We start from the raw sequence: 24,855 nt of genomic DNA, 5'->3' as shown, positions 1-24,855 counted from the left end.
GTCAAGGTCAATTATCGGATTCTGTGAATATAAGAAGTCGGTTAAAAACAAACATCGTAACATTTATGATTTGAGTTATGATAACGGATTTGTTTTTTAATTAACTTTGAGGAAGGATAACAGATAATAAACTAAAACATATATTTTATATTATTTTGTTGTTGTTTAGGGTCTGATAATATCGATCTAGTAATTTTAATTATTTTCATTATATTTCGAATTTCTTTTTTTTTTCATCCCAAACATAACAATATTCGCTGTGTTTGTGTTCGCTGTCGGTAGTCACTACAGATTGGCGTCCATAAGCGCATGCATCATGTACACCGCAAGCTTTATGGTGTAGTTCTGCATTTTTTATTTTTTTTAACCACATAACTACATAACCACATTCACCGCATCCTAGCGAAAACGAGGGCGCTTTTACGCTCTCCGCCAACTGTCAGAGCTCCATAGCTTGCACTTGCATTGTTTGCATATTTTTTCACCATAGCATCCCAGCGAGCACGGTGGCGTGTTCGCGCTCTCCAGCGACTTTCAGTACCACTTCCCATCCATACATGGGTGCATATTACTAGCTCCATAGCTAGACGTGCGCATAATATTACCAGCTCCATAGCTTGCACCAATAATTTTTGACGTGACAACGTCTTATAATTCGATAGAGCCGGTTGCACGCACGAAAAAACATGACTCATGCGGCGTTACCTCGCTCTGACTCATCTGAGGCGTTCCATGTAAGGCTTGAAGTGCGAGCGAGAGCGCGGAACGAGCGACAAAGAAGCACAATCGGACGTTGTCACGTTCAACTATCGTCAGTAAACCGACTTTACAGACAACCAATTTTTTTTTCTACCATAGACATCCCAGCGAGCACGGCGGCGTGTTCGCGCTCTCCGGTGACTGTCAGTACCGCTGCCCGTCCATAGACGCGTGCATCTCACCAGCGCTATGGTGTGACGGGATCAGCCAGTGTCCCGACGGTGAAGACGAGCGACTCACCCAGTGCTCGCCATTCATGAACGCACCGTACCACTATCTGACGGGCTTCGTTGCGTTCTGTGCTTGTGTCGCGTTCGTTGTTGTGAGTATTGCGATAATTTGTTTATTTTCTTTTGGTTGATTTGAACATAATATGAAAAAGGGTGTCGGTGACAAATAGATGCCGATAAATAATTAATTATTATGACTGTTTAATCTAGTTTGATACTCCAATCATTTTATTATTTATTTTCTTGCGATTATAATATTAATAGTGTAATTGTATTGTAATATATTTATGAATCCTAATATAATATAATCCATAAAATAATTTATACAACATATTAAAATACATAATTTGTAACATTAACAGGTAGCAGCAACCCGCAGCTGCCGGCGGCGACGCTCTGCCCTCCAACAGCGCCTCAAAAGCCTCTCCTCAGACACGGCCATATTTGACGAGAAAGAAGTGATTTGCTGACCAAGCGAAGACTCCGTGCGATACGTGGAAATAGACAGGGTCACCACTGTGTGACTCTCCACGCGCGGAGTCTTGTTCGTTTGTTGAATTTGACAGTTATTGCGTCAGACCTGATTCACTCAGACTGTGAGCGTGTCAGTTCGACACGCTCGTTGCCCGCTCGGTCGAACTGTATGTCCCGAGTACGATGTATATATTGACTCGAAATTGAATAGTTTTAAAGCGCAAAGCCTTGGACCAAAGTGCTGCCGATCGGTCTGTTATGTTTCTATGTATTCGGTTTTGATTAATTTCTTGTTGATATTCGTTCGATGCCTTGTATAGTTATAAGAGTTTTATAGTTTTACTTTCCTGTCGTATTAATATGCATTTTTAAACGCACAATTTTTAAATTCTAGACCGATCGGTTCTAGGCTGAATGTTTGGAAGATTTGTTACGTGATTATAAATGAGGAGATTGTAAATAAATTAGTTGAATCGATCGTTATTTTATCGATAAGTAGTTATTTATATAAAATATCGTTGTGGCAATAATTATGTTCAATTGTATCAAAATAAACGAAGAGCCTGTGTTCCCGAAATTCGTATACGTGATACATTACTGCCATTTTATAAAGTTCATTAACGAAATTAAAAAGTGTGATTTTAGTACCCAAATATTTTACAGAATTTATTTTACAATTTATCAATACGTCTATTGACGACAAATGTTGTATTGGCTATGAGTTTGCCAGAAATTGATGTTCATTTAAAAATATGAATAAAAAAAAGGCATGATTTACCGCTTATATTATATCTGCCAAATAAAATTATGTGTTCATTGTTGTAAAATTTTAAATATGATAATGATTATTTGTCAAAATTGCTGAATGTACCTATTTAATATTAATAACCCAATAAACGGTAAATCAAGTCCACCTCAGGAAGCAATTTAAATAAAATATCCTAAAGTGTAAATAAAGATTAAACTAATTCATATCTTAGTAAAGTATTAAAGTGATATAAATTTATTTCCCAAGGAAATTATTGAAGTTTATTATAATATCGAGTTAACTATTAGTAAAATCGTAGAGATATAAATAACGACCTCGTAATGTTTAGGTTAGTACAAACAAATATTAGATTTGGATTCGCTAAAATATGTCATGCAATCTTTGATAGTGACAAAAAATTAATTATAAAAGAGACTTAAGGAATGTTGAGAAAAATTTGGCTATTGATCACGCCTGGTCTAATGGTTTATGGAGAAGTTTAGAGTTATAGGGATCTATGGTAATGATGTTTGAGTCGTGGAGTATTTTACACTAGAAAAGTTGGCTATGAGAAAGAAATGTATTGTAGTGATATGTCTGTAGACCAGGCATAATATTTCACCATATTGTCACTGCCAAATAGTGAAAAATAAACAAACCTGTGTTCTAATGGTGAATGTATGTAAAATATGAAATTTTTTCTATTAGTTGTTACATATTTGTTAAAAGTGGGCGATTGAACATATTATTTTAATCTTTATAGAAAGAAATATTAGAGCGGCAATTCTTAAAAATATAAGAATAGTTACTTTTATTAAAATTATGATAGTAAGTAGACAGTAAAACTTGTAAATCCAAAGAATTACAAATGCCAGCACACGCTTAGGTGCTATATAAAATTTCAGGTTTAGTTCACTGAATTATCAATATTTATTTTACGAACCCAATGGGGTAAGAAGTGGTTAAAATTATAAAAATGAATATATTTAACTGATATATTGTTATATTTCTTTTGTTAAAGAGTGCATACAAAAATGAGTCTGAAGTTTTGTGCAAAAACGTGTTTTGATAAAACTGGCAATCTTTCAGTGTGTTCAGGCGATGTTTAGTGAGAAAATATCTATTTTCTAAAAGTATGTGTGTGAATGAAAATATAAAATCTCATAAGTATTAATGTAATAAATCGTTTGCCCAGATTTAATTTTGCTATGGTAATTTCATTCAAAGAACATTCTCACTATAATAAGTACCAACAGTGCGCTTCTGTGGGTACCGACTATACAACATCTCGACGCAAATACATGGCGTTTCGTTAGTAAAACTTAATAAAAACAGGTTAACAGTGGTTACAGTGTAAACATGTTGACAGGGAAATGTCAGGGAAACAGGGAAACAGTAAACCGCAAAAGATTTACCATAAAAGAGAAAATATCGTACCTACTGTTTTCTGCACTTGTAATTGGTCGAAAATTCGACGCACATACTGCTATATCAGTTATGACGTCAAATAAACGAACTAACTAGCTCAACATTGTGATACAGTTGGAAGCATACAAGCGTGATATTAGCCAAAAGAATCTTGCTAATTTACGGGAAACGACCCTAATGTAGGTGAAATTTTGTTTTAAACTAATTAGGATAGGCACGATGACGTAGAAAGTGTATCGTCTTCCATAATGTACGAGTTCCGGATTGTTTTCCCGCTTTTATTTGAAACAATTGATATTTCCACAATTATTGGAAGTGTATCCAAATCAGGTGTTATCCTGGAAGACAATAATGATGGTAAATAGCTGTATAAGACAGAGGCATAATTTCACATTCACAGATTATCAAAAGTTATGATGATAAAAGTTTTTAAAATAAAATTATTTACTGCATGACTTGGTGGTTTTATTTTCCTTGTGGCATAAATCAATTATATACTGATTCCTGGGTAACTAAACATTATTGGTGGGTCATCATTTGTATCAATTAATTCATATTATATTGATATTGATTATTATTAGTTACTTATCATTAATTGCGTGACAGATTTCACTCTACCTTTTTTTCGATCAAGTAATTTTACTTAGCTATTTGTGTATTTTATATTGCTTTACGAATGAGTGATTGGTACTTTTAAACTGTTATTATCAAATGATACTAGTGGTCTATTGGCCGGATGAGCAATTGACCCGTTTGCATCTCAATGATAATTATACACAAGAACCAGGTAATAGGGTACATAAGGTACAAACCCAGATTTCACAAATTCTGTATGATGTATGCTCTTTATCATGAAGCTTAGAAAATAACAATTAGGTATATTAAAAATATTTTATTCAAAAAACATAACACCGCATTAGTAAATAATGTAAATAAATATCTGCAATACAATTTGTACTTATTTTCATTGTTTGTCTTAACTAAGTACACCCTTTGACAAATGTTCGTAGCTCTTTTTGACGTTTTCAGAGATGTTTTCAGCTGGCCTCTCAGAGGTAACAAGCCAGGTACTCCCACTTTTTCCCTCCTCGAATGCTGTTACAAGACCTCTGACTGCGTTATCAACACTGCGAAGAGAAATTTAATATAAATAGATGAGAATGATAGACTATTACCTAATAATTGTCAAAATTTCGTTTTGTAAAATCGGATTATAAAGTTCCTCAAAAAATGTTTTTTGGAAAACAGCAGAACGCACATGTTGCACGCAGCACGCACTAATATTGCTTATATATTATTATCTAGTTTAGTTGTTACAGTAGAATTTATTGTTTGTATGACAATTAAATTATTCCAAGATTCGATAAGCAATATGTCCTCTATAGAGCTTTTTGCAAGTCACTGTTAAAGTTTGTAGTCATTGAAGAACACTATTAAGGAAAAAAGTTTATTTTCCTTATTTCATCTCACTATAACTAATAGCATTATGGCGAATATACTATTCAGAACAATAAAAGAATTTAAATTATAGAAATAGAAAGCGTTTTATTTGCCACCTTGTAAAAGAATACAAATATTAATAATAATCTGACACACAAAACAGAAAAAAAGGCAAAAACCATTAATCATTTCAGAGGAGACCACACAATTACAACTGCAAATTTCAAATTCGGTGTAAAAATGTTTCTTACATCATGTGTAAAGTTTTTTGACATAGGTATCGAATTCAAGAAAATTCCATTCAATTAGTGATACAATTATTATGAGAAGAAACTTACCCTTGGGTAGGCATTTTTTCTAAAGCAGGAGGTATGTATGCCTGCAGGGTTTCGTCGATAGCTCCAATAGTTCCGGCTATTAGATTAGTTTCAGTAGTGCCAAAACACACAGTGACTACTCGGACTCCAGTCCTATTGTAGTTCTGTTCAGCCTGTAGATGAATACATTTATGATTAAATTTCCAACTACATATTAAACAAGATAGTTTTTAGGTTTTTCAATACAACAACTTTCGACTCTTAAATAGGGTCGCATGAGAATGAAGCAAAATATCATACATTCGCTATGATAAATATACACTTTGAAAATGTACTACGCATAATATATTGGAATTTTACTAACAATGACACACTATTCAATTACAATCATATTATATAATTATATTATAATTATTATAAGCCTCATGAACTAGATCTTTATTAGTGTTTGATAAACATCTATTATTTCAATGCACTTCTCTGATAACATTGTTTGGTATTCTAATTTTAACCTTACTAATATATTACTTAAATGAAGGCACTTATATCCAATTCAAGATGAAAACTTGTTAAGAAAAAAATAAACGATTTTTGAAGTGAAACTTCTTTAGGCGCGTTGAGAGTAAAATTTCAACATGGCGTCATGGCAATACCGTTACGTCATCGGGTAAAGCGACGATTTTGGTACATTTGAATCCTACCAAAGAAGTTTCACTTCTGACACATGGGCTCAGCACACACGCTCTTTTTTATTTTTGTCTATTTGCATACAACAAAGATTCATCTCACAATAATTGTAAAGGGAAGTTTGACTATACAAATATAGGTATCCTCTACTTATATTGTATTTATTGTACTCACCCCAAGGCAATTACTGAACTGTAATACTGCACTTTTCGTAGCACTGTACACTGGTAACAAAAATGACTGCATCAGGCCCACTATAGAAGAAATATTCACAATGGTACCGCCTCTACCATTATTATCTTTACGCATCAAATGGTAGGCTTTTAAAGAGCCCCTGATTAGTGCTGTCTGAAATTAAAAATATATTAATTATAATATGTGGCATTTTAAAGGGTACTATTTAACATATTTTCTACTTTAAATTCGTCGATTGATGTGAGCGTGCCAATTCCTTAATACAATAATTTTTTGAATGAAACCCTGCTCAAATTCAGACTTGGAAATTGAACAAAAAATGTCATATGCGTAAAGGGAGCTAGGTATTTAAATGGTTTTCTTTAATTCTTTTATAATATTATGGTGATAGAGAACCATTATCCTACGCAATAGTTAACTTTTTAAAATGATACTCTTAGATTTCTATGTGATAAAAATAGGATCAATTTACACATGAATGGTACGAGCCTAACACAATTGTGTTATCTATCAGCGTCTATTCACCTTAAGTTTTAGGATAGTACCTAAGTGAAAACAGTTGGTGAAATACAAAAACAAAAGATTCCCATGTACCACAATCTATCTAAAAAATATAATTAATGTAAATTACTATTACATACTAATATAGAGTAAATTATTAACTCTAAAACACGCGTAGCCATCGTATATTTTTGAGATTTTCCTACTCTACATTTTACGAATTAACCTAATACGCAATACGCATTACGCATATTAGATGCTTCACTAAGTAAAGCAACTGAAGGTAAAATAGATATTTTCCATATATAATTTATTGTGGTAGGACGATTTACGACACAAAATTTTTAGAAGATTTATTATCTTTTAATTTTTACAGATGCGCATTATATTTTTATTCTAAGATTACCGCTGAAAACCCTCGTAACGATAAAAATATGCATAATTGCTTACACGTTGCATACAATTTGTGTAAAGTAGAAACTCAATCACTAAACTTCCATGAAGGAAGTGTTGAGTTCCTTTAATATGCCTGTAATATTTTTTACCTACCTATAAATTATTGAATAATTGATTAAAAAATTATGTGAGCAACTACAACCCTTCCCGTGGCTTTCCTTGTGTGCACTTAAATCAGCATTACATCATCTTTTATTACATGCATCGTCTCAAACTTTTTGGTCTGTGTATCGCATGTCGCGTGACGCACGATACGTACGATAATTATCGTACAAATACGATAATTTTTAGTTAAATGTCTATAGTGTGAAAAAAAGTTTCACTTTTACCGTGGTCTCATAAAACCACACAACATTTTTTCTTGGAGGATATTCTATAAACAATAGATACATAAATACTTAATTTAAAGAGTAATTCTATACAAACCACATTAATATTAATTGCTTTCAAATAAACGGCGGGAGAGTCATTCATGACACCAGCATTGTTAACAATAACATCAAGGTATCCAAACGTTTTCACAGTTTCATCAAACGCTGCATCCAATTCATCTGTTGTGACGTCACATTTGAAAAATTTCGCCTTATTAGGTCCATATTTTGCATTCAGTTCTTTTTCTAATTCTTCTCCTAATTCCACGTTTATGTCTAAAATCGCTACGTGCTGGAAAAAAATATAATATTAGTGTCTATTATGTAATATGTATCTCAAATCCTCAGTAGGGTTAAATCAATCTTAGTCATAGTTATTTTTATTAGATAACGGTCTGATTGTATGTTGGAAATTGCGTGAACGTAAATGTAATTGCAAATTACATTTAATTACATTTATCTACGGAATTTCCCTCGATTTTTATCGATATATAATAACCAATGACATTCATAGATTTTTATTTCATTGTTACTGTTTTTATATCCTCTTTAATTGTATGTTTTATTATCTTTTGAGACCTTTGAAACAATTACGTATGTTAAAGTGAACACATACAATTCTTTTAACAAAAATGAATGCTCCAAACAGCTGTGCAGTTCGCTCCTAAAGCAAAATAAATCTATACTAATAATATAATATTATAAATAAAGAGGAAAGGTTTTTAATTATGTATGTACTATGTATGTATGTATGTATGGATTTCACGCTTAAACTACTGTACCGATTTCAAAAATTCTTTCACCATTAGAAAGCTGCATCATCACTGAGCAACATAGGCTATTTTGCATTAAAAAAAAATAGAGATCCTTACCAAAAATGCAATAATGTAACCCAAGGTGTAAAAAATTCCTTAATAAAAATTCTGTCATCGCGTGCGCTGCGGAATCTATTCCTTGAAGTACGAGGATGGTTCTTATGAAAAAAAACGTAAATATGTAGGTACCACGGGCGAAGCCAGGGCGGACCGCTAGTTATTAATATAAATAAGAAATATAAGAATTAGGTACATTCATTCAGTTTTCTTTAATCTTAATTGTTACACCAATTGCGTCTACTCTCAAAAAAATATTATTTCAACATTTTTTATTGCTTGACTTCTTATGGTCGTAGCATGAATATAGACTACTATAGCACCTCGATAAATGGACTAGACATCGACCAAAAATATTTTTTCAATTCAAACCAAGTAGTTACCTAGTTCTAGAGATGAGCGCGTTCAAACAACCAAACAAACAATTATAAATTATTATACATTTCATAATTAGCTAGCGTTTTTGCCATGTCAAAAGTGATGTAAAGGAATTGTTTACGACCAATGGGTACAAAAAACTGTTTCTGCAGAAAAGAATGGTTACAAAAATGAGAATTTTAAATACATAGATATAACAGCTATCAACATCAATAGAACAACTTTTTTAATATACGCAAATATATTTCTTTAATTCTGACCTTTGCCCCTTTTTCAACAAAAGCGCGGGCGATCCCGGCCCCTATGCCAGAAGCTGCGCCAGTAACCAAGCATATTTTATCTTTCACCTCACACATGTCTACTCTATACCACAGTTCACAACTGACTGTTTTTATTATGCTTTTAGTTTTGTTCTCAAGGATCTCTTATAAGGCTGCGTACACGCGTGCGATGGAGTTTTTAACCGAATTCAAAAAAGGAGGAGGTTATCAATTCGGCCGGTATGTTTTTTTTTATTTATGTACACCGATTACTCCGAGGTTTCTAAACCGATTTACGTGAGTCTTTTTTTGTTCGATGCGGAATGGTGTCGAATTGGTCCCATAAAAATTTTATTCGGATAGGCCCAGTAGTTTTTATTTTATGAGCATTTTTGTCTGTATTTGTAAATGTTGCAAGTGCAAGTTTGAAGTCAGTTGTTTTTAATGCAATCACTTGTTTGTCTATAAATTTTACTGGTAAAAAAGTACAATATCCTCAGGAAAAGATAGTGCTATATGGATATTTTATTCTGGTTGTGCAATATTAGTATTTCGATCTTCTAAATTTGAGAAAATTCAGAATAACTAATATGTAAAACTAGTTCTGCGACATGTGTTTTTCTAAATTGTCGCTATACAATTTTCCTCAAGTTACTGCAATGATTCTAAATTATTTTATTATTTCAATTGAGAAAAAGAATCTTAATATTATCATTAGTACTTGGTAGTTGCCTTCCCAATTATTGTCATAACATTGTCATACCTCTCTTAACATTGACTCTGCGCGGACGTGACTCGTGACTCACAATGACCTTCATTTTCGTGTATAAAGAATCTATTTTCTTTAGAAATTCTTAATTTACAAAAGTAATACTAGCAATGCAATGATTTTTGACTGCTAAATAAGTGAATTTTTTGTATATCTATCTATAATATAAAAATGAATCCCAAAATGTGTTGGTAAGCGCATAACTTGAGAACGGCTGAACCGATTTCGTTAATTCTTTTTTTATTATATTCCTTGAAGTACGATGATGGTTCTTATGTAGAGAAAACGTAAATATGTACCACGGGCGAAGCCGGGGCGGACTGCTAGTCTATACTATAAAAATGAATCGCAAAATGTGTTGGTAAGCGCAAAACTCGAGAACGGCTGAACCGATTTCGTTAGTTCTTTTTTTATAATATTCCTTGAAGTACGAGGATGGTTCTTATGGAGAGAAAACGTAACATGTACCACGGACGACGCCGGGGCGGACCGCTAGTTTAATTTAAAAAAGAAATGTATGTAATGAGCCTTAAATTTATAGTTGGACGTAATCAATGCTATCGATGGAAATCGTTATTTCTGTAACTTACCTTGGATTTATTAGATATCCTTTTTTGGTCTAATAAAGTTGCTCTAGTTAACATGACTTTGGATTTAAAATTAAAATAACACTTTAGTATTTTAATGATAAATGATAACTGTCATTAAAAAAATAAAAAAAAGTTCGTCAAATTTTGGTAAAAAAGCCAGATATAAACAGTTAACAGACAAGACAAATAAAATAAAAAAAATGACATTATTCATTTTAATTTCAATTTACATGCAAAATTATCTTCTGCTGCTTACACGATGATACAAAAAAAGTTTAAACTATTCTGGTACTATAAGTCAAATCAATAACATTTTTAAATGAGAAATTTTTAAAGAAATATAAACAATAAACATCTTTAGAATGCTATAAAACTAAAAATCTAAATAAAGTTTCTATAAAAATTAAACGTTGTAATAATATTGAAATTCCCAAGTCGATATTAATAAAAACTTTAATAGTTTTCTGCTGTTATATAATAACCGCTATTGTAAAATACAAATAGATAAAATTCAAGGCAATTATCGATTATCATAGTCTAACAATAACGGTAATTCACTTTCATGAAACCTGACTAGAGTTGATTGCAGTTTGTACTAATATCCTCTTCCTGCGAACTATTGGTAATTCTTTCCTGATTATAACAGCATAACCTTGTCAAATAAACACAAAGAAGAATTCATTCTTCTCTATAACTTTTTAATAGAAATTAAAGTGAAACTTTTATTACATCGTCTCAAACTTTTTGGTCTGTGTAGCGCATGTCGCGTGACGCACCATACGTACGATAATTATCGTACAAATACGATAATTTTTAGTTAAATGTCTATAGTATGAAAAAAAGTTTCACTTTTACCGTGGTCTCATAAAACCACACAACATTTTTTTTTTGCTAAATTATATGGAGTTAAGTCAGATTTTAGAAATATAATTAATATTTTCAGTTTTCCGTCTGCAACTTCCCCGCATAGTTAGAAAAAATTCCCATAGGAATGCTTTGTTTCACGGTTGTAAAAATTTGCCTCCAGCTTCTTTACTATCTCGAAAAACAATAATTATATTCCTTGAAAGTAAGACAAAAAATAAACAGACTTCGCATTTAGAATGTCAGTAAGGAATAGAAGTAAAACGTCCGAGGAGATAATAATTCAAAAGTATTAAGACATTTTTTATTATCTAACATCAATCAAGAACTTAGTGCTAGGTGTGTGTTGAACTTTAGTGCTATGTGCGTAATAGAATAAAATACTTACACTTAAATTTTTTGTTCTGATTTGATGAAAATTATTTAAGTAGATTCAAAGATAATTATTTCCTACGAAGAAACTCACAAACCTACTGGTAGAAGATCCGAACATAAGTCGATCTTCACCGGCGTGATAATAGAATGAGACCAATTTTATAATAAATTTAGTCTATTAAAAATGTATTAAAAATGTTGTATTTGGATCTTAGACCATACAAAAAGTTTAATTTGCTCGTTTTTTCAAATGTAGTAATTTGCTCGTTTTTTATTAACAGGCGTAAATAACGAGGAATCGATCGCCTTGTTATAAAACAAGTAGGTGCAAACAATACATTTAAAGGACTATTGAATTTTTTTTATAAGCCCATGCAACTTAAAGTAAGCTCTCGTCTCTCAAAAGTAATTTAATATTTTCGAATTTTCGTTTTGGTGAACAAGAAAGTCCCTTGGTAAAACCTATCTCCTATCCAACTATGAAATTACTATCCAACAAAAAAATAATTTTTCAATTTGGACCCCGTTTGTTCTCGAGATTAGCATGCATGTGTAAAACCATTAACCAATGTTATCGTTCGATTTTAATTATTAAATAAGTTTTCCTTCATGTCGATGTAAATTCAGTTTCGTGGTTTTGCGACATCATCACAGCTATTCATTCAATACCATATTTGTAAAACAATACCCATTGTCCTATTTAATTATTGGCCTTAATAATTCATAAAAATTACTACTTTTATTTATATTTCTAAGAAGTTTAATGTTTAGAATTATAAGCAGACATATAATAATTAATTTATTTTTATCACTTTATACAGAAAGTATATTTGTACAGAAAGGATATGCAAAACCAAAATCAAAATATATTTGACAATAATATGTTTATACAATGTACATGGAAGAATTTTAAATGCCACCCAGAGGGAAAGTGTCTGCTCATAATACCTACTGCAGATAGAAAAGAATTATACGTAGTAGTTCTGTTACAGGAAATGTATGTAATCCGTCATTGTATACAATTCCTAGGAAATGTATACAATTCCTAAAATCGTACGGAAATGTGTGAAATAAATTATTTTATACACATTTCCTAGGATATCTATACATTTCCTAAATAGCTATCGGAAATGTAAAACATTTAATATATTGATATGTCGCAGGCAAGGGTTGGACTAAAGCAAAGGGGGCGCAGGACTTAAAAATTTTTTGATGGAGTTGGTGTCATTATAACACCTATTTATTATTGTTTTATCGTAAAGATTACGCTTATATAAGCATGTTTTATAGGAACAACTTTTCTCTAAAATCAAAAATAGCCGAGATATTCGCCCTCAAAGTTAGGTTAGGTTTAGGTTAGGTTAGCCGTTAGGTTAGGTTAGGTTAGGTTTGTTAAAAAAAAAACTACACAGAAATAGGAGCCCCGCGAAGCGCGGCTCCGTCGACGAAGATCGAACGATCGAAGATAATAATATGAACATAATATTATTACAATTTTACGGTATGACTGTTACCCGATTGTATCAATAAGAGCTATAATAACAAAAAAATAACAACGTGTTTTATTACAGAAAGCATTTACTTTACACATTTCCTAATACGATATAGGAATTGTATACAATTCCTAGGAAGATTATACATTTCCTAGGATATGCATGCATTAAATAGTTTTTTAAACAATATTTTATACATTTCCTAAATGGTATCGGAATTGTATACAATTCCTTGATTTCATACATTTCCGGTAACAGTTCTATCACATCTCACAGTAGGTAATTTCTATCGAAGGGAAAATACGAAAGGACATCATTTATCCTTAAAATTGGTAGATGATAATGTTAATTGACTATTTCATAAGTCGATATATATGTAAGAACCACAGGATAGTTCATTGGCATCATCGTTATGTTATATTATGTCCATCTAATAATTTTACAAATGTAATATTGACATGATTTTAAAGGAGATTCTTGCCGATTCTTCTCCATAGATACAGCTCTCCGTATTCCGTGTTATGACGATTCTTTGCTTCTAGAATAAGTCTTATTGAATAAATAAATGTTCGAGTTCGAGTTTATAAATTTATAAATTTAAAATAAAAGATGAACATAAAATAAAATTTACGTGATATCTTTAATGCCAGAGCCGAACTGGTGGTTCGCCTGATGGTAAACGATCACCATCGTCCATGAACAGTTGTATAGATAGAGCCTCTACAAACTCGTTGCACTTTTAATACCGCAGCCACACTATGCTCCTCGTCCTGCTCCTCATCCTGCTCATCGCGCTGCCGTTATTCGCCGCGACATTGCCATCAGCTGGCCACACTTCCCATACCACTCGTCGAGTGTGTGGCCACGGCATAAGGAATGGATTGATAAAGGGAATAAAGGCATGAAAATGAAGGAAGAAGTGGGAAGGGTGAGAACGGGCCTCCAGCTACCTGTAAACATTGATACAGACAGTTAGATATACTAAGTGGACCTGTAGTCCCGTACAGGTTCTACTGAACCCTTTTCATGCACGAGCTGACATAGTGAAGTCCCATGTCCCCTAAGGGGGTAAGGGGCAGATACATCTGTTTCACTGATCGATTTTTTTTAGGGACAAGTAGGTGATCAGCCTTCTGTGTCCTACCAGACCGAGACATTTTTTTTTCTTCGTCTCCACCGGGAATCGAACCCAGGACCCCTCGGTATTACGCTCACGCGTCATCCACTGTGCCAAGGAGGCGGTCACGAGCTGTCATAAGGTTGCCTAATTTATATTATTTTTTATTATTCTATTGTACTTTTGAGATAAATGTTTTTTGAGCGTGTTGAGAGTAAAATTGCAAGGTCGCGTCATGGCAATACCGTCACGTCATGAAGAAAACGGTTACTCGGTGTTTTTAGGGGTAATTTGTGCCAAAGCTAGTTTGCTTGACTCCCATATTTAATCACAAACAAAATATAAAGTTTCAAATTGGTTATAAGTAAATGAAGAATGTATAATAAATAAAGTTATAAATTTTATAATTTTTCAGTGGTCAGGAAGATAAAATAATTCAAATTTTCCGTCCTCAGTTATAATAATATGCCAAAATACGAAATTGACTCGTCCTTTACCTTTAGTACCAATATAAAAATACCTACGTAGTTTTAATATTGAATTTGTCTTCGGTATTTAACTTTCCGTCTTGAAGTTATTGGTTTTAGTCCAATATTATACCACGACCATGTGTTTGTTTGACGTTGTTAATGTAAAAATAAGGTACTTACGTTCTTTTAAATGAATATAGGGAATATATTTATAAAAAATGTTCATAAAAGAAAGGGCACAGATGAAATAATTAAGGTCATAGCCACAGAATTTTTGATAATAATTATACCTCATTATTTAGTAGTTTTCACTTGTATCATACAGATGGGATGGGATTACTACGATTATACTTCATTTGTTAGCTTGTTTTCAACAGGAGAGCAAAACTTAGAAGGTTGGTGTAAATATTTAAAATTTCTGTATTAGAAAATGGAACACTTTGAAATTTCTACGGTAAGTCTATTAGTTAGGTACTTGTTTTTAATTTAACGAAAAAAGGAATAAAGGAAAAGAACCATGCATTATTTTGAAGTTAAATGGAGGGATTAAAGAATGGATATGAAAAGTGTTCTAACTTAATATCTGGCACTAGTGGCTTCATTTTGAAGACCAAAATGAAGTTTATTACTTCTACACAGTAACTACAATTACCAGTCACCCCTACTCAACTGTAACACTTGGAATTATTACACTTAAGACGATAAACAATCAACTAAGGAGGGTCATAAAGATAGCATCACGTCTGCAAACTGTAGCGACACAAAAGATTATAATTAACAACACTTCAATTCAATAACATTTATTATAATAATGTTTATAAGCACGTCTCCAAATGCCCCTTGCCCACAGCTTGTAATATAAATGTTCTTCCTGCTATAAGATGCAACGATGACGTCATATTCTGAAAATGTTTATTTCGCCAACATCGTCTTATATGCGGTTTGAATGTTTTCCGTAATATTTCTCGGTGGTTCAGATGATTCTATTAACCAAACACTAGCAGATTCACCCTTCTCGTATACTTCTACAACACCTTTTCCTGCCTCTTCTGGTCTGTAATAAATAAACATGATTTTTTTTAAGCGAAGTCTCTAGCGCTACTGCTAAAATTTATCGCAGAAGTCAATTAATACTGACTGAAGTATTTCTGTTATAGAAGTGTGTAGAAATTATTTCCAGATATTATGATCTTGGAGAACCATTTTGAAACAAAATGAAATTGCATCAATTTACTTGAGCGAGAGCAGTCAATAAATATAATATCTCGTTGCTACGCTTGTTGTGTCGCACAATTGGACATAAATGTCTAGTATAAGTAATCAATATAATAAAAATCTCTACAATACAATTATTTCACTAACTGAAGAGGATTTGATTTGATTATTATCTACAATATTATATTATCACCAAGTATTTGATTATCTATAATATTATATCATAATTAACATGAATAATCATTTAAATTACCTTTATTTTAATTTGTACAAAAATATATGCTATCTATTTTGATTATTTTGTCGAGATTGTTATAATTTTGTAGTTTGATTAAATATTAACACCTGCCCTGTTTCGACATGCTAATATGTATATTATACTATTCTATACATTTATTACACTAGTTTCAGGAAGTTTGTGTAAAATAAAATAATATTAACGCATGTCTCAAATAAATAAATTATATTGTTTACCTGATACCATAAACATAATAAAATGTATACTGCTATAAACGACTGATTAAAATGACCGCATACTTACGTTTGAATACCATATGATTGAACTAATTGAGGCAAACTCTCTGAGACAATGGGATCAAAACTTTGTAAAGAACCTAAAATATCAGTGTTAGTAACTCCAAAGCAAACAGTTATCATACGAACATTTGTCTTGTCGTAATATGGCTTCATCTGAAAGAGGTAAACTTATTTTTAAAAAATAGATTCAAAGAGAAAAATTTGGACATGTACACAGAACATTGAGAAACAAGACTTATGGCCGGTTTCCCAACTTCTTGGTATTATGTTCTGTTTAGATTATGCATGAGTTAAAATTACACAAAGATTAATTTTCACTGATAGATTATCCAAATATAACACCAAGAAGTTAGCTTTAGGCTATAAAGAATACTATTTGCAAAGAGTGGTCTAACTGATAAAATTAGAATCTGCTGTTTGATTGAGAGCTTACAATTTATCTTCGGTCAGTCGATAGACCGATTTCTTAGACATTAATAAGAAAACTCTTTTACCTTTATACATTTCGTTGTTCTTGTTGTTTACAGATATCTTTTTACTTCACTCCTAGAAGGTTACTTACCCCCATAGCAGTGGTGAACTGAAGAACTGCTGCCTTCGTAGAACAGTATATGAACACTGTTGGGCATGTTAAACTCAAGGCACCGATGGAAGAAATGTTTATGATCGTTCCTCCTCTCCCTCCTTTGTCTTTCCTCATCAATTCAATGGATTTTAAAGTAGATGTAACCAGAGCAGTCTTAAATAAATTACCAAATGATGTTAACTGAATATTTGTTATTATAAAAAATTGTTAAATTACTGCTTAAAGATAGCGAAGAATTGTGATTAATTACTATGATTTAAACTTCCACGGCAATATGTATTTTATGTTTGTTTAACCGGCTTAACGAAAAAAAGGAGGAGGCTCTCAATTAAGCCTGTTTATTTTTTTATCCAATAACTTTTAACTTTTAAAAAATCACTTTTCGAACGGGGAACTTTCAGATTCCAGGCGAAAATATAAAAATCCTCAATTTGTATTAGAAAATTACTTACCAAGTTTATTTCTATAGCCTTTTTATACTTAGTTTCATCAGCAATACCGGCATTATTTACAACTACATCAAAGTAACCATTATCTGCAATTACTTCATCAAACGCAGCTTTCAATTCATCATCATTTGTAACATCACATTTAATAAATTTAGCCCTTTTATCACCATGTTTCTTATTCAATTTGTTTTCTAACGATCTCCCTGCATCTTCACTAATATCCAAAATAGCAACATACTAAAAACGAAACATTTTAGTGAATTAAATCATACCAAAAATAATTTTAATGTTTATTAATCAATATCTCAATATTGCAACTAAATAGTTGTTTATAACTCAGCCCCTGGAATCACAGACACAATAGAAAATCTATTGTGTCGTGGACCGATCGAGCCGCTGGGGACTCAATGGGTTAATAGAAAACAGAATATAAAATAGAGCACAGTGAGATACAAAGTTATTAGTTCTGTTAATCTCGATGCATTTTTATCACTTTAAAACAACTTCATACCTAATTAAAATAATATTATGAATTAACTTACTTTAGCGCCTCCTTGTAGGAACTGTCCTACAATTTCTGCTCCTATGCCATTAGAACCTCCTGTCACTATAACGACCTTATCAACTGCACTCATGATTCAGAATTGACTCCGACTAACTTCGTATAAACCAGCTGTTCTTATTTATAAGTATTTATGACGTTTGAAGATTATTATGGTATGTAACAATATTATATTATGTAGTCTTAGGAACAATATTTCTTATTTGGTATTTACAATTTTGACTGGTAACGCGATGATGTATATTTTATAAATAAAAATTTGTTTTGAAGTAGATAGATTTTTATCTTTGCACAATATTCTTATCTGCAATTCCTTAATGTACTATCAGCACGAAAAGCTGATGAATATGTAAAATTGCATATTATTAACATTTTATTAATTGATCACAGTGGTGATCATATTGCATATTGAACTAAACACCAACGTTCCTGGGGATGGTTGTAACACTCCAAATAGTCGAATTGAGAATTTCTTTGAACCTAGGAACGTCGAGAAAAGAAAAACGATAAACTCTTTAAAATGATCCAATAATTTTATAACTGTTACATTAATGATTAATTTTTCTAAAAATTAATGTAAAACTAGGCCTTTAAGACTAGTTAACTTTTTAAGTATGATGCCTTTATATTTTCAGGATCCATGATTAGATTCATGTCCATTCTCAATTATACGCCTGAATAATATTAATATTACGGTCTAGCTTCAATATTGGTGAATCTTCTAAAGACAACCAATTTATCTTAATCAACAAAATATAAACAGTAAGAAATGCTCATCGACTTTTGGTGCCAACTGTAGGTAGGCATTTCTAACCTTGGAAAAAGTATAAAATTATATAATAATTATATTCAATATTCATCTCGCAAAAATAGCAATTGTTATTTTTCTACCAACAGTTCATAAACGTGTACAGCAAACAATTTCAAAATTTTCCCCATAAAGTTTATATTTTTTTTAGAATATTCTAAATGTTTTAATGAATATGTTTTTATCAGATTAAAAACAGTTTTAAAATATGTTTTTTAGTAATTTCCTTACATGACGTCACGTCATGGAATATTAAGATAGTATCTAATCTCCTAACTTCTATATAAAACGTGACCCAAAAACTTTCCCCCAGAACGACGGGCATATATCATGGATGAAGAGAACAATAAGCACTTGTACGAAAAATAAAATTCAATATTTTTTAAATTTATTTCGGTATAAATATTACTCACTGACGACGACGAAAACTAAAGTAAAAAGAAATATATTTCTTTTTACTTTGTTAATATAATTAGCTAAATTAAAAATGCATAGCGCGCACCGCGCACGCTGCCACCGTTTCAACGTCCATTTCGTGAGACAAGACGAGGGCAATGTCGCGGCGAGAAGGGCAGCGCGATGAGCAGAGCGATGAGCAGCGCGAGGAGCATAGTGTGGCCGCGACATTACACACATCAACTACGGAGGAATAGGTGGAGGTAGTTTACAAATAGCAATTTTTGAATGACCGTCAAGACGTATAACATCTCAGTCTCCCCGTGACCACGCTTGTTGTAAAGTGTTCGAAACGTCGGGAAAATAATATAATGAATAAATCGCGTTTAAAATCCGTTAAAAAGTCTTTAATTTCTAAATATTACTAACATCAAATGTAAGAAGTGTACAATTTTATGCCAACCACGGTTATATATTTAAGAGTACAAAAAATAAGGCATTGTATTCTGATGCTTAACATCACAGTACAATGCCATAAGTTTTATTCTTTTATAATATATTATATATTATTACTCGCTGGCACTAGACAATAGACGACCTTTGTTTGTTACTACTTTAAGAAAAAACAGGAACAAGTATCGATTTTCATGAAATTTGGCGCACACATATAGAGTAACTTTATAATATATTTTTTAGGTCTCGTCAGCACTTTTTATCAGATGAGACTGAGGTCGTCCACCTATCCACGTTAAAAAAAACTTGGATTAACACTTATGATAGTTTTTGTTCCGAAAACCCCACGGGAACGGGAACTATGCGTGTTTTCCCTTGCCGAGCGGGCGAAGCTGCGGGAGAAAAGCTAGTAAAACATAAACTTCTATACATCAGCGTCTTTTCCCATTAAACTGTAAGCCTCTCGTACTTTTGCTGTAATATCGGTTATTTTACTATTGTTTATGAGCCAAGTACTTCCACTTTCCCCATTTATATAACTTTCTATAACACCCTTCGCTGCAACGTCACTTCTGGAATTAATAAATAATATAACTTCAATTTCCATAGTTCCAAAATTAGGTGAGAAAAATACAAATTTCGGGATGAATTGTTGTAGTTGAAAATTGATAAACCTATGAAAAACATAATGTCGGTCTGTCAATATTTTTCAGTAGTGGAAAGCGAAACAACATGATCTTTTTTTTTGTTAACTCGGCTTTTTTTGTAAATTCATAACAGAGATTTTTTCATAAGGTCTCTCGTGCATAAAATTAAATAAAATTTTAGTAAATGCCCATACCACAGAATAATAACTAGTAGATCCTATACTTACGTTTGCGATGGTCCGAATTTCTCATATTTTTCTATTAATTCATCCATTGTTATAGTATTATCAAACATTTGCACTTTTTCGTGAATTTCCGATTCAGTCCCTCCCAAACACACTGTGATTACTCGTACTTTAGTTCGTTGGTAATATGGAATTATCTGTAAAAAAGTAAGAAACATTTGTAATCGGTTCAGTAGTATTGGCGTGAAAGAGTAACAAACACACATACATCCTCACAAACTTTCGCATTTATAATACTAGCGGTCCGCCCCGGCTTCGCCCGTGGTACATATTCACGTTTTCTCTACATAAGAACTATCCTCGTACTTCAAGGAATATAATAAAAAAAGAATTAAAGAAATCGGTTCAGCTGTTCTAAAGTTATGCGCTTACCAACACATTTTGGGATTCATTTTTATAGTATAGATTAGTAGGATTCCCGTTGTTGTAAATTAATAATTCCCTATTTTTTATTATTTAGAAACTTCACAGTAGATAGCTAGAGTAGGGTAGAGTTTTAGTATAATATTATAATTCCGATAATATCGTTTAATTAATGCAGATATTTTAGTTAAAAATGATTAAATTGATAAAAAAATTGTATCTAATAATCTAAAAATATGTTATGTAATTTTGATTAGATTAATTGTGTGTATTATTAAACACCGCTAGGTAAAAAATAATTTATTTAAAAAACGCAATAAAAAGGGCTAGGTTCAGGTAACAGCTTCTTGATAATATTTTCCGGATAATTTTTCTCAGTTTAAATGACAAATAATAATGTATGAAATTTTTCATCAAAAATTTCAATCTATAAAACTGGCCCTTCCTATAATTAGGATATAACACTTACTCCAATACAATTACTAAAATGTAGAATTGCCGATTTAGTCGCTGCGTATATAAAAAAATTCGGTGATATTAATTTTAGAGCAGTTATAGAGCTGATGTTAATGATGGTTCCACCTCTTCCCCCCAAATCCTGACGCATGATCTCCAAAGCTTTAAGAGTTGATGTAACTGTGGCTGTCTGAAAAATTAATGATATTTATATTTTAGTTAATAATTTCGTTAAGCTTCGTTCCGTCACTTTAGTTATTTGCTGGTCTCTACATAAACATCAAGATATTATTTAGCAATAGTAGGTATCGTCGTCGTCGTCGTTTCAGCCGTGGGACGTCCACTGCTGGACAAAGGCCTCCCTCAGGGTTTTCCACCACGACCGGTCACCGGCGGCCTGCATCCAGCGGCTCCCTGCCACTCGGACCAGGTCGTCTGTCCATCTTGTGGGTGGTCGTCCCACGCTTCGTCGCCCAGTACGTGGTCTCCATTCGAGAACCTTTCTGCCCCAACGGCCATCGGTTCTGCGGGCTATATGCCCAGCCCATTGCCACTTCAGCGTGCTAATCCGGCGAGCTATGTCGGTGACACCGGTTCTCCTACGGATCTCCTCATTTCTGATTCGATCACGTAGGGAAACTCCGAGCATAGCCCTTTCCATAGCACGTTGAGCGACGCTGAGCTTGTGCACAAGGCCCTGGGTTAGAGACCACGTTTCTGTACCGTATGTCATCACTGGCAACACACATTGCTCGAAGACTTTTGTCTTCAGGCACTGAGGGATTTTGGATGAAAAGATGTTATGTAACTTCCCGAACGCTGCCCATCCGAGTCGGATTCGACGATTGACCTCTTTCCCGAAGTTGGACCTGCCTAATTGGACGGTTTGTCCTAGGTAGACATATTCGTCAACAACTTCGAGAGTAGAGTTTCCAACAGAGACTGGAGAGGGCACAACATGGACATTCGACATGATTTTCGTCTTGTCCATGTTCATGCTAAGGCCCACTTGTTGTGAAACTCTGTAGAGGTCATCGAGCATTGCATTAAGGTCTTCCAGGGATTCTGCCATGACTACGATATCATCGGCAAAACGAAGATGAGATATGTACTCGCCGTTAATATTGATGCCAAGTCCTTTCCATTCCAACAGTTTGAAGGCATCTTCCAAAGCAGCGGTAAAAAGTTTGGGCGAGATCACGTCGCATTGTCTAACACCGCGCTGCAATGGGATTGCCTTTGTGCACTGATCTTGTACTCGGACTGACATTGTGGCGTGTTCGTACAAGCTTCTCAATACTTCGATGTACCGATAGTCAATACGGCACCGCTGGAGAGACCTTAATACGGCCCAGGTCTCGATCGAATCGAAGGCTTTTTCATAGTCCACGAACGCTAAGCATAGTGGCAAATTATACTCCTCGGAGTATATTTTGTAGTATTATAGTAGGTATACCTACCTAGTAAAAAAAAATCTCTTATAGTGTACTTAAACTGAAAATATAACTGTAACTGTATCTTGTGGATTAATAGAGCTTATTTATTTAATTATTATTTATTTATACGTACTTTATAGTACGAATATACAAAATCAATTCGATAATATGGACACGAAAATACATTTAAATAATTTTATGTTATATCCTATATGACGGCCATGTTGAAATTTTAAGCATAATCTTTGTTTATTATCTTTATAAGATCATTATTTTCTAAATATACGAACTACATAACCTATATCGGTGCATGGAAATTGGAAACTGATACAGGATATGAATTTTCACATAAAAATGAACTTACAAAATTTATTTCGATTTCCTTTTTGTACATTTCTGGTGATTCGTCAGCTACGCCAGCATTGTTGACCAACACATCCAAAGTTCCATATTTTTCGAGAATTTTATCAAATGCACCAAATAAATCATCGTCATTGGTCACATCACCTCTTATAAACATTACCTGTTCTCCTCCGAATGTTTTCTTCAATTCATTTTCAAAGGCAATTCCAGAAATTTCGTCGATATCAAAAAATGCAACCTACAAAACAAAATTGAAATAGAAAAAATTGTCTTTCGAGTAATAAAACCAAATTAAATATATGAAGAACCTTTGAAGAACATAGACGTTCAGACTTTAGTATTGCGTCAGAACAATTTTTTCAACTGATATGAATAAATAATCTGAAAATTTACAATTAGCTACTTTATTGCAAATACCAACGAGTAGGTGAATTAAAATTTCACTTAATCGGCAAGAATATTAATGAATCGAACTAATTCCATATATCAATAAAACAGTTAGGTATGCTGAACAATTTTGACAATCAACGAACCAGAGCCTCAATAATATTATGTAATCGAAATTATTTGAATAGAAGACAAGCGATGGTGCCTATACCTATTAAATAAAATTTATTATAGGAATTTGCATCTATTTAATTTAGAGTTCATATTATTATACATAATGCAAAATAATATTATTACAAATATACAATTACAAATATAGGCCTTCATTGTGTAACTTTATTTTTTTGATTATCACACACGATCACACAACTTTTGAAGGGAAACTTCTTTAGACGCATTGAGAGTAAACTTTCAAGGTTGCATCATGGGAACACCGTCACGTCTTGTAGTAAGGCGATTTCTTCGAATATTGCCAAAGAAGTTTCACTTCTGACACGTGTGCTCGGCTCACACGCTCTTTTTTATTTTGTATTGACATGGCGAAGTCAAAGGTAGTTGAAAATGGTAGTCCTAAAGCACTTACCTTTGCACCAGTTTTTAAAAACTCCTGAACTATTGATTTCCCAATACCATTTGCCCCACCAGTTACGAATACTATTTTTCCGCTTAAATTTTTCATATTTAATGCAATAAACTTATCGAATGAAACAAGTACCAATTACTGATGTAAGAGTTAAACAATAACAGTTGTTGAAAATACTCATAAAAATACAAGTAGGTACTGTACCTACCTAAATAATTCTGAAATAAAAGGTAATACAAGAAAAACACCTGTGAAAACATATTATGTAACCGCTGCTTTAATAAAATGATACCCATTGTGTATTATTATCACAGTCATTCAATTTATATTTTTTCAACATGTTTAATTTTATCTTATTCTGAAATAAGTTTTGTACAAACACTTTTTTTGTAGGAATGTATGTATAGAGATACGATTCGAACCTTTCTCGGATTTCTTAGGTACGTTTTTTATCACAATATTTATATACCAACTAACACTACATCAAACTTGGATATTATCACCACATAGTATAAAACAAAGTCGCTTTCTCTGTCCCTTTGTATGCTTAAATCTTTAAAACTACGCAACGGATT

At 32.7% G+C, this 24,855-nt stretch overlaps 4 protein-coding genes across 4 annotated transcripts in view; 1 reads left to right on the top strand and 3 right to left on the bottom strand.

The window, feature by feature from the left end:
• Nucleotides 1-1,561, top strand: part of LOC123690846 — an 89,829-nt gene extending 88,268 nt beyond the window's left edge. Inside the window, exons 13-14 of the mRNA XM_045634923.1 lie at nt 859-1,081; nt 1,352-1,561. Of these exons, the coding sequence (XP_045490879.1) occupies nt 859-1,081; nt 1,352-1,459 (331 nt within the window). The 3' untranslated portion in view covers nt 1,460-1,561. The remainder of the gene's footprint in view (nt 1-858; nt 1,082-1,351) is intronic.
• Nucleotides 1,562-4,516: 2,955 nt separating this feature from the next.
• Nucleotides 4,517-9,266, bottom strand: LOC123690845 (15-hydroxyprostaglandin dehydrogenase [NAD(+)]-like). Its single transcript, XM_045634922.1, has 5 exons — nt 9,117-9,266; nt 7,662-7,898; nt 6,258-6,431; nt 5,418-5,569; nt 4,517-4,766 (listed from the first exon to the last, which is right to left on the bottom strand). Exons 1-5 carry the CDS (start codon nt 9,210-9,212, stop codon nt 4,616-4,618), a joined length of 810 nt encoding a protein of 269 aa, XP_045490878.1. The 5' UTR covers nt 9,213-9,266; the 3' UTR covers nt 4,517-4,615.
• A 6,312-nt stretch (nt 9,267-15,578) lies between these two features.
• LOC123691144 (15-hydroxyprostaglandin dehydrogenase [NAD(+)]-like) lies at nt 15,579-18,364 on the bottom strand. Its single transcript, XM_045635392.1, has 5 exons — nt 18,124-18,364; nt 17,585-17,818; nt 17,109-17,285; nt 16,551-16,699; nt 15,579-15,848 (listed from the first exon to the last, which is right to left on the bottom strand). The coding sequence occupies exons 1-5, from the start codon at nt 18,214-18,216 to the stop codon at nt 15,707-15,709; spliced, it is 795 nt and encodes a 264-aa protein (XP_045491348.1). The 5' UTR covers nt 18,217-18,364; the 3' UTR covers nt 15,579-15,706.
• Nucleotides 18,365-19,732: 1,368 nt separating this feature from the next.
• LOC123690953 (15-hydroxyprostaglandin dehydrogenase [NAD(+)]-like) lies at nt 19,733-24,376 on the bottom strand. Its single transcript, XM_045635115.1, has 5 exons — nt 24,281-24,376; nt 23,312-23,548; nt 21,525-21,701; nt 20,675-20,829; nt 19,733-20,372 (listed from the first exon to the last, which is right to left on the bottom strand). Exons 1-5 carry the CDS (start codon nt 24,374-24,376, stop codon nt 20,225-20,227), a joined length of 813 nt encoding a protein of 270 aa, XP_045491071.1. The 3' UTR covers nt 19,733-20,224.
• Between the last annotated feature and the right edge of the window lie 479 nt (nt 24,377-24,855).

The sequence above is a fragment of the Colias croceus genome, chromosome 4 (genome assembly GCF_905220415.1).
Source record: "Colias croceus chromosome 4, ilColCroc2.1".
Lineage (NCBI taxonomy): Eukaryota > Metazoa > Arthropoda > Insecta > Lepidoptera > Pieridae > Colias > Colias croceus.
The sequence above is the reverse complement of the archived record's forward strand: the minus strand, read 5'-3'. Positions and strand labels throughout refer to the sequence as shown.

What these genes read in the sequence shown, in the direction of transcription:
- LOC123690845 (XM_045634922.1), bottom strand. Translation starts at nt 9,212, where the DNA reads ATGTGTGAGGTGAAAGATAAAATATGCTTGGTTACTGGCGCAGCTTCT. An exon ending in AAGCAATTAATATTAATGTG is followed by an intron (nt 6,432 to 7,661) that starts GTTTGTATAGAA and finishes TTTTAATTTCAG; the next exon opens with ACAGCACTAATCAGGGGCTC. An exon ending in AGTTCAGTAATTGCCTTGGG is followed by an intron (nt 5,570 to 6,257) that starts GTGAGTACAATA and finishes ATTCATCTACAG; the next exon opens with GCTGAACAGAACTACAATAG.
- LOC123691144 (XM_045635392.1), bottom strand. Translation starts at nt 18,216, where the DNA reads ATGAGTGCAGTTGATAAGGTCGTTATAGTGACAGGAGGTTCTAATGGC. An exon ending in AGGCTATAGAAATAAACTTG is followed by an intron (nt 17,286 to 17,584) that starts GTAAGTAATTTT and finishes AATTTATTTAAG; the next exon opens with ACTGCTCTGGTTACATCTAC. An exon ending in AGTTCACCACTGCTATGGGG is followed by an intron (nt 16,700 to 17,108) that starts GTAAGTAACCTT and finishes TACCTCTTTCAG; the next exon opens with ATGAAGCCATATTACGACAA.
- LOC123690953 (XM_045635115.1), bottom strand. Translation starts at nt 24,376, where the DNA reads ATGAAAAATTTAAGCGGAAAAATAGTATTCGTAACTGGTGGGGCAAAT. An exon ending in ATTTTAGTAATTGTATTGGA is followed by an intron (nt 20,830 to 21,524) that starts GTAAGTGTTATA and finishes ACTTTTTTACAG; the next exon opens with ATAATTCCATATTACCAACG. An exon ending in AAATTCGGACCATCGCAAAC is followed by an intron (nt 20,373 to 20,674) that starts GTAAGTATAGGA and finishes TATTAATTCCAG; the next exon opens with AAGTGACGTTGCAGCGAAGG.